General features: G+C 45.0%; 1 protein-coding gene across 2 annotated transcripts; it reads right to left on the reverse strand.

Annotated features, from left to right (window-relative positions):
• Nucleotides 1-476: 476 nt before the first annotated feature.
• LOC139368451 (zinc finger and BTB domain-containing protein 39-like) lies at nt 477-5,914 on the reverse strand. Of its 2 annotated transcripts, XM_071107356.1 has the most exons (3): nt 5,834-5,914; nt 3,247-4,930; nt 477-3,033 (listed from the first exon to the last, which is right to left on the reverse strand). In XM_071107356.1, the coding sequence occupies exons 2-3, from the start codon at nt 4,891-4,893 to the stop codon at nt 2,086-2,088; spliced, it is 2,595 nt and encodes an 864-aa protein (XP_070963457.1). In that variant the 5' UTR covers nt 4,894-4,930; nt 5,834-5,914; the 3' UTR covers nt 477-2,085. The 2 variants fall into 2 exon arrangements, with proteins under 2 accessions (XP_070963457.1, XP_070963456.1); XM_071107355.1 differs by lacking the exon at nt 5,834-5,914 and having other exon boundaries at nt 1,951-3,033; nt 3,247-5,100.
• Nucleotides 5,915-10,072: the final 4,158 nt, after the last annotated feature.

A 10,072-nucleotide genomic window follows, 5' to 3' on the forward strand; every position in this document is an offset into this window, starting at 1 on the left:
CAGAAATTCTTTGGTTGTGCAAACCCACAGTTCCATCAGCTGTCCGGGTGGCTGGTCTCAGACGATCCCGCAGGAGAAGAAGCCAGATGTGGAGATTCTGGGTTGGCGTAGTTACACGTAGTCTGCGGTTCTGTGGCCGATTGGACGTACTGCCAAATTCTCTAAAACGATGTTGGAGGCAGTTTATGGTAGCGAAATGAACATTAAATTCTATGGCAACAGCTCTACTGGACATTCCTGCAATCAGCATGCCAATTGCACTCTCCCTCAAAACTTGATACATCTGTGGCATTGTGTTGTGTGACAAAAATGCACATTTTAGAGTGGCCTTTTATTGTCCGCAACAAGGTGCAGCTGTGTAATGATCATGCTGTTTAATCAGCTTTTTGATATGCCACACCTGTCAGCTGGACAGATGATCTTGGCAAAAGAGAAATGCTCACCAACAATTTGCACAAAATCTGAGAGAAATAAGCTTTTTGTGAGTATGGAACATTTCTGGGAACTTTTATTTCATGGGACCAATACTTTACATGTTGCATTTATATTTTTGTTCAGTAAAGATAATGGAAAACGTTCATAGTTTGCACTAAAAAAGTACATACAAATTACAATTACAAAACAGCATTAATCAAATAAAACGTTTCATAATGAGGTAAGACACCAAATAGAACACAAACACGAGTTACGTTTAAACATCAAATCCAAAGTATGCAAGTCTACAGAGCATAATGTGGTGCTTTTGAAATGCTGGAAGCCACCGTTTGTTTAGTTCATATCATCTGATCACTAATACATACAGTCTACATGAACCACAGTATCATGTTTGTTTAGTTCATATCATCTGATCACTAATACATACAGTCTACATGAACCACAGTATCATGTTTGTTTAGTTCATATCATCTGATCACTAATACATACAGTCTACATGAACCACAGTATCATGCTTGTTTTGTTCATATCATCTGATCACTAATACATACAGTCTACATGAACCACAGTATCATGTTTGCATTATAAATAGTCTATCACTAAAGAAGTAAAATGCTTGGAGGAAAACATACCTAAATGGTTTCCAAGGGAACTGATACATTAAGGCCACATTCATTGGTTGCAAAGTACAGTATGACTGGTCAGGTACACTTACTGGTCCAATGCAGCTGTTTTTTAAAAATCTCAATATCAAATAATTTTCTGGGTAACAATGAAGTTACTTACTGTGATTCTTTTCAATTAAAATTGTAAAAAATAAACTAAAATAGCTTCTTAGCAAAGAACAATTTCGCAAGCAATAACTTTGCTAGGACTGTCTGAGGGGAACACTGAAAAGTAGCAGTAATTGGCAGAGAGGTTTGGAACTTTTTCTTATTGGTCTATTAAGTAATTTACCGTCTGGTGACGTCACCAGGCAGGCAAAAACTCCATCCCACTAAAACAGGCTGGAATTTCAGGTCGTCTTTTCACAACCATAATTGTCCCAATTTCACAGTATTATTCCAACAACATGATGTGGAAATATATATAAAACACAGGGAAATCACGTTTTTGACTGCACTGGGTCTTTAACGCTTGGTGCACAGTGGTAAATATGGTGTTTCACTCAGACAGACACAGACAGTCCATCATATGTTTCATATATAAATTAATACATGGTGCTTAACTGACAGAAAAACAACACTTTTTGTAAAGCAGAGTAATAGTACACTTAGGAAAATGTTTGACTGCAATTTAGGAAAAGTCAACTGACTTGAAGACAGCTTGCAAACAGTAAACGGTAATAAGTCCTTCCATAGACAACAGTGCATACACTGCCATCAAGTGGCTAAACTACTTCCAAGGAATATGTCCTTTACGCTATGCTACAAAACAGGTCTCTTCCATCCAAAACACCATCTCAAACACAGACATAAAACAAGTTAAATGCATTCTACAAGTCTATATATAAGGCTCACAACCAGAGAGAGAGAGAAAGAGAGAGAGAGAAGAGGAGGAGCATGATAGACCAGCTCAAAGACAAAAAAAGACGTGGGAAATAAAAGTGAAAGCGAGATGAAGGCAGAAGGACACCAGAGGAGTAGCTGATTAGGTGTCCAGGGCGGGGAGGGGTTCTTTAGAGTGGTCATTGTACATGAAGGTCTGCTCTATGTTGAAGTCTGGAGGCAGGTGGTCCTTGTGGATCGCCATGTGGGAGGACACCAGCTTGAGCGTGGAGAAATACAGGCTGCAGACAGTGCAGCGGTACATGAGCGCCCCGGCGTGGGTCTTCAGGTGGCAGATCATGGTGGAGCGGCCTCGGAAGAACCTCAGGCACACCTTGCACTGGTACGGCTTCTCCCCAGTGTGAATGCGCAGGTGGTAGGTGAACTCGCCAGAGTGGGCGAAGCGTTTGCCGCAGAAGCGACAGCGGTACCATTTCCCCCGAGGAGTAGCGGCGCCCATGCCCGACCCACCCATGCTAGAGGAGTTCCCATTGGACAGGAGGCCTGCGGAGAAGCCAGATGCCAAGGCCCCCTGAAGCAGCTTGTCTGAGAGGCGGAAGGAGCCCATCCCCAGGTCAAAGCCCATGTTGCCAAGCTTCCCCAGGCTGCCAGCCTCCAGGGGTGAGGAGGAGGAGCAGGAGTACTCCAGCTGGTCAGCCTTACGTTTCCCTGTCCACCCCTGACTGCCCTGTCCCTGGGGCTGGGTCTCATTGGTGTGAAAACTCAGGTGGTACTGGAAGGCTGTGCCAGAGCGGAAGGTCTGTGGGCATAAGAAGCAACGCAGCTCCTCCTCTCCCTCTGCCCCGGCTGCTTTATGAGCCCTCATGGCCTCTCTGTCAGTTTCTGCCTCCTCGGCATGCAGGGCCATGTGTCTGTCCAGCAGAGGGCGATCCAGGAAGCCGCAGGCACAGAGGGGGCAGGAGTAGACTGGCAGGGAGAGGTGGGTGAGGGCGTGCCACAGCAGGGCACACAGGGAGGGCTGGGGTAACAGGCACACACCACAGCTCAGTGACTGGATAGACACGTGACTCAGCAGGTGATCCCTGATGACCTGGTTGCAGGAGAGAGACAATATGATATGTCAACAATACAAGGAGGGATAACACACATCTTCAGGTGTCTTAGCCACTACAATGCAATAGGTGTACTCTTGAGACCAGTGAATTTGTTTGAGCGATGTCAGTCTCTATATTTCACCATTGCCATTAGCCAAAACACGTGCCAAATCACCCAGGAAAAATGAAGCAAATCAAACCACACTGACCTGGAAATCCTTGGTGAGGGTTTTGTTACAGACGGCACACTGCAGCTCCCCATTGTGCCCCTGGGTGGCGGTGTGGAGCTGACTGGGGAGGGTGTACCGAGCAGCCGCCTGGCGTCTGTGGCATACCAGCTTGGCCTGGCTGCAGAACTGGAGATGACACATGTCACAGGAGAACACCACATGGGACAGGGCGTGGGTGATGCTGGCCCCGCGGTCCCCAGGGAAAGATGCCCCACACACCCTGCAGGTCCCTGTCTCAGTAAGGTGGGTCTCCGCGTGGGCCCCCAGGGCAGCAGACTCTGTTAACAGTTCCATCCCACAGGCTTTACACGCCACCATACCCGACTTCTGGCCAGGGTCCACTCCCTCTCTGCCAACCACTGCTCCATTCTCCACACACACAAAGTCCTCATCTTCATCGTCCTCCTCATCTTCTTCCTCCTCCATGTAATTCTCATCATCGCTCAGCTCAATGACATCTTCAGCCAGGGGTCTCCACAGGTCCCCTCCTCCGTCAGTCCCTTCTTCGTCTCCCAGTAGCTGCTCTCTCTCTTCCTCATTATCTTCTTCATTCTCCTCCCCTTCGAAGATGACCCCTGTCACCCCTGTGTGGCCAGAGTTAAGCCCATCCACCCCCCCCAACTGCAGACTGTCCAGGGGGTCTCTAAAGGAGGAGGGGGCGCAGGGAGCCTCCACCCCACAGACCACCCTTCCCAGCTGGGCTGACGAGTCAGGGAAGGAGCAGGCGTCAGACACACATGGAGTTGGAGAACCAGCTCTACTCCCACTAGCTACCATCTGTTCCTTCTCAGTGTTACCAACCCTGTCTCCCATCATCACCTCCACGCCCTCCTCAGTCTTCAGCTGCAAGGGAAGGAAAAGTCCTGGGGTGGCCCCAACAGCTACAGTGGAGAGACTACCTACTGAACTCTGCTGATCTCCAGCCAGCTGTATCTGTTTGTCTTCTGCCATCTGTCCATAGCCCAGGTGAGACTGCTCATCTTCTGCTTTGAGAGGCAGGGACAGAGTGACTGTGTGTCCAACACTCCGGCCCAGCCTGGCCACCCTGCTGCCCTGGGGGAGAGGGAGAGGTGATGGTGCTGACGCCGGGGTAGGAGCAGCCGAGGGACCAGCAGATGACGACAGAGAGGAACAAGATGCTGCAGACGACGAACACATTGATGACCCAGCTGCAGCAGCAACCATGTCAGAGTCCAGGTTTCCATCCGCCACACAGTCTGCAGACCCTGAGCCCAGCTGCTGCAGGTCAGGGAAGGTAGTGTGACAGGCTCTCACCAGCTCTCTCACCCCCAGTCTCTCTGCCAGCTCATACAGCACCCCTACATCTATCAGGTCTGTGAAGATCTCTCCGGTGTAGATGAACGTCAGCACCTTCTCAAAGTTGGCCGGGGACACAAAGTCCAGAGAGTACGTTGTCGTAGCTCCGGCTCCGAGGTTCCGATTCCCCCTACCTGAGAACAGGCTACGGAAGTGTGTCCCAGCGCAAGCGAGCACCGCACGGTGCACTGTGAAGGAGCGGCTCCCCACCTGGAGGATGACATCACAGAAGAGGCGGGAGAGACGGCAGTGATTGAGCTCGGTGAGGAGGCCGGCGGCATGGCCTAAGCCCTGCAGCCGTATCCTCATCCCTCCCTGGCAGTGTCACTCACAGCCTAGAGCCCAACTATGAGAAGATACAAGGGGGGGGGGGGATACTTAAGTAGTTTTGGGGGGAATATGTACTTCACTATTTACATTTTTGACAACTTTTACTTTAACTTCACTACATTCCAAAATAAAATAAAAATTCCTTCATACATTTTCCCTGACACCCAAAAGTACTTCTTACATTCTGAATGCTTAGCGAGACATAAAATGGTCAAATTCACAAGAGAACAACCCTGGTCATCCCTACTGCCTCTGATCTGGCAGACTCACAAAACACTTAATTTAATTTTGAAAACAATAAAATTGTGCCACCTGGTTTGCTTAATATAAGGAATTTTAAATTATTCATACTTTTGATACTTAAAAGTATATTTTAGTAATTACATTTACTTTTGATACTTTCACTCTAGTAGTATTTTACTGGGTGACTTTCACTTTTACTTGTTATTTTCTGTTAACGTATCTTTACTTTTACTCACGTATGACAATTGGATACTTTTTCCACCACTGGTCATTGCCTAACTCATTCTGCAACAGTAACAGGACTAATAATAAACACTTTCTTTTTGCAACGTCCAATAATAAGAGCCAATGAGTGATTGATTGGTTAGACTTGCAAAGTTGGAGTGCAGCTTTGTCGCGCACGTGCTCGTAAACCAACTATTTAATACGTATTTAACTAACATGCAATTATTAGAGATCGAATACATCAGAAACACCCATTGGTAAAAACTAAGGAAACGTTTAACCTTTTAAGTTTAACTGAATGCTAGTTTGCTAACGTTAGCTATAGCCTAGCAAGGTAGCTAGCTGCACGTCACAGTTTTCTACCAAATGCAAACCTATCAACACCTTTCTACAAAGATGGATAACGCCGCTCATATGGCAAATAAAGTTATGTGTATAATATATTATTTACCAATAGAAGGTAGTATTTTCGACCATTTAGCTAACGTTTTCGCTAGCTTAAAGCCAGTAGTCGCATAACAATGACGTAAATAAAAGAAGGCCCCCAAAAAGGAAGAGGCCGAGCGAGAAAAATAAAACGAGAGGTTTTACTCTGTTTCCACTAGATAGCACAGCCACAAAGTCAAAATTATGTCCTAAAAATGTATGAAAACCAAAATTATATTTTTGGCCTTTAGGCATAAATTAAGCAGTGTGGTTGAGATTAGGGTTCAAGTTTTGGTTAGGTTTAAAATCAAATTTTAAGAAGATAAATTGTAGAAAGGCTATGTACAGGGGGCACCGGTACCGAGTTGTGCGATGCTATTGGTTAGTCAAGGTAATTTGTACATGTACAGTCGTAGCCAAACGTTTTGAGAATTACATATATTAATTTTCAAAGTTTGCTGCTTCAGTGTATTGAGATAGTTTTTGTCAGATGTTACTATGGAACACTGAAGTATAATTACAAGCATTGCTTAAGTGTCAAAGGCTTTTATTGACAATTACATGAAGTTGATGCAAAGAGTCAATATTTGCAATGTTGACCCTTTTTTTTCAAAACCTCTGCAAGCTGCCCTGGCATGCTGTCAATTAACTTCTGGGCCACATCCTGACTGATGGCAGCTCATTCTTGCATAGTCAATGCTTGGAGTTTGTCTGAATGTGTAGGTTTTTGTTTGTCCACCTGCCTCTTGGGGATTGACCACAAGTTCTCAATGGGATTAAGGTCTGGGGAGTTTCCTGGCCATGGACCCAAAATATCGATGTTTTGTTCCCGAGCCACTTAGTTATCACTTTTGCCTTATGGCAAGGTGCTCCATCATGCTGGAAAATGCATTGTTCATCACCAAACTGTTGCTGGATGGTTGGGAGAAGTTGCTCTCGAAGGATGTGTTGGTACCATTCTTTATTCATGGCTGTGTTCTTAGGCAAAATTGTGAGTGAGCCCACTCCCTTGGCTGAGAAGCAACCCCACACATGAACGGTCTCAGGATGCTTTACTGTTGGCATGACACAGGACTGATGGTAGCGCTCATCTTGTCTTCTCCGGACAAGCTTTTTTCCGGATGCCCCAAACAATCGGAAAGGGGATTCATCAGAGAAAATGACTTTACCCCAGTCCTCAGCAGTCCAATCCCTGCACCTTTTGCCCTGCCACAAAAAAGGAGAAAGGCAGGAGAAAGGGGAAAACTGTTGGAAAACATACAAGACGAACCGACACGGGAAAATAAGCGACACCTGGAGGGGGTGGAGACAATCACAGGGACAGGTGAAACAGATCAGGTGACACTGTATTCTTAATTCATCAACATATTTCAAGAGTAAAGGCTATCCAAACCTGTTTTTATTATTCATACATATTTTCCTTACCCGAAAATCAACCTGGTCTATAAGCATTTCCTATTATTCTCTGCATAAATCCGAGACACTTAATTTAATATGATATGTTATGGTATGTATTCATTTGTGGAAGTCCATCAGCCATTTCATATGATATGTTATGAATTACAATTCGTATAATAGTGTAACGACCCTGGGTTTATAAGCGCGGAAATCGAATCTGCCGCACGAGCTTGCTTTTGCGGCACAGTCGATAGCGTGCCGGACCTCGGGCTCGAAGGTCGAGGGTTCGAGACCTGTTCCCTGCTGTTTCATTACAATATGTTACAAATTTGCAAAATATGTTATGAATATGCAAAAAGTATGATATGTTACAAATTCTAGCTAGGTGGCTAACGCTAACTAGGCTAGGGGTTAAGGTTAGTGTTAAGTCTTTAGAAGTTAGGTTAAAATCAGGGGAAGGGTTAGCTAAAAGGGTTAAGGTTAGGGGAAAGGTTAGCTAACAGGCTAAGTAGTTGCAAAGTAACTTAAAAGTACTTTCGTTTTTGCCTTGAGTAACCATCTCTCTTATGTAACCATACCAACATAACATATCATACTAATTTCAGTATCTAGCATTTACATTTACATTTACTCTAGTCTATGAGACCAGGCTACAAATCATTTGACAAAATTATATTGGCCAGCAAGTGGGAGGGTTTTCAGCAGCAGTGGCATGTATTCATGGATACCAATGGAAGCCAGGCTTCCCCAAAAACTTTACTAAGAGAAAAAAGGAAAAAACATACTTTATTTAACTTTTGTCTCTTTGTGTTTCTCACTGGAGAAAGCATCCGAGCGAGCGAAACATCGTCCCTCTGTCTCTGTATGTGTAGCCCATCTATCTGATGCTGTCTGGTCAAAAAGGGTATGATATTGTTCAATGCCTGCAGCATTGAATGCAAGGGAAGCCAGCGAGAATTTGGACCAGCTAGGATTTGCAAGGGAAGCCAGCGAGGATCTGATAACATGTATACAATAATAGCCCATCAGCGTTGCGCTAAACTGAGTGAGCTCAACTGTGAATGGTCCTGGCCCACCCCAAAAAATAAAAAATCACAGCACCCCCAAACCCAAACTACTTCCCACAGTTCTGGTTCTGGGTGGAGTTCTAAGAAATTAAGTTGTGGTGGAGGTGTGTACAGATAAGACGTATTCACACCAAAAAAGTGTCAAGGGAAGCCAGTTTGGATTTGGCTTCACACCAATCAAGCCAAACATCATTGACATAAAAAAATGGAATTGTTGCATTGTTGTCCTCTGGTGGCTAGCTAGTTAGCTAAAAATGTCAATTTTCTGAATTAGCCATGGACCGAGATAGGGATTTGGACTTAATTCTCCATACTGGCCAATGATTTAATGGGAATTCTGATCCAATCATAAATTCAAACATTGCCTCCCGGGTGGCGCAGTGGTTAAGGGCGCTGTACTGCAGTGCCAGCTGTGCCATCAGAGTCCCTGGGTTCGCGCCCAGGCTCTGTCGTAACCGGCCGCGACCGGGAGGTCCGTGGGGCGACGCACAATTGGGTTAGGGAGGGCTTGGTCGGTAGGGATGTCCTTGTCTCATCGCGCACCAGCGACTCCTGTGGCGGGCCGGGCGCAGTGTGTGCTAACCAAGGTTGCCAGGTGCACGGTGTAGCCTCCGACACATTGGTGCGGCTGGCTTCCGGGTTGGATGCGCGCTGTGTTAAGAAGCAGTGCGGCTGGTTGGGTTGTGTATCGGAGGACGCATGACATTCAACCTTCGTCTCTCCCGAGCCCGTACGGGAGTTGTAGCGATGAGACAAGATAGTAGCTACTACAACAATTGGATACCACGAAATTGGGGAGAAAAAGTGTTAAAAATAAATAAATAAATAAAATTTCAAACATTGTGCATCTGGCCTGAAAGGATGGAAGCTAGGTGTAGTAGTAGGATAATGTTAACTAGATAGCTAATCATTGCCCATGAAAGGAAGTAAGGCCAGCAAGAAATAATTTTTGCCAGGCTAGCTTGGAACAACAAAAAATAAAAAATAAAAAATAAAAGCTTGTTTTCTATGACTGTTTCGGCAAAATGAATTTCTCTACAAGTGGGGTGAGTCAACATGTTTTTTCTACTTTCTACACACACACACACACACACACACACACAGAGGAATCAGTACCACATGATATTTAGCTGACATTGATTGGACTAAATTGTATTTGGAATCTTTTAGTTGTCATTGTATTAGACTAAGCATGGGTAATTTAATGATGTTGAAGTTGAAGGTGCTGGAATAGTGGAGGCAGCTCCTGTTTTCTTTGTGACTTGTGGTAACTCTCCAGTGTTCTAAATGAATAGATGTTTAGTAGTCCAAAAATGTCAGAAACATTAACTTGATTGACCATGCTGTAGGTCATGTAACTGTTTGTTACCTGCAATATGCTTTGTGGACTCCACCGGACAGAGGTTGCTCTCCGGTTTTGTGATGAAACAAAGGTGTGGTTGAATTTATTCTGCCACAGTGTCTTCTTATTGTCTCGGCCTTAGGCCTATATATCATGGTGGTAAGGCATATGAGATAACAGGTTAAACTGTTGCTGTTCAGCTGTTGAATTACATGTATTCAGCGTGCAAGGGAACCACGCCTGCAAAGCCTGTTATGCACCTGCACAAGGTAAGTCTGAATATCAACTACTGACAAGTGCATAGGAAAGACGCTCGTAAACAACACAGTGTCATTTCCTAAGTCAGAATCAAGCCCTTATAGCGTCTGTGACTCCATTTTAAAGTAGTTATTTTTCTTCTTCATTCTTCATCCAACTAATAGAAATCTCCATCCAGTTGACTACTTTAAAATGGAGA

The sequence above is a fragment of the Oncorhynchus clarkii genome, chromosome 16 (assembly GCF_045791955.1).
Source record: "Oncorhynchus clarkii lewisi isolate Uvic-CL-2024 chromosome 16, UVic_Ocla_1.0, whole genome shotgun sequence".
Classification (NCBI taxonomy): Eukaryota; Metazoa; Chordata; class Actinopteri; order Salmoniformes; family Salmonidae; genus Oncorhynchus; species Oncorhynchus clarkii.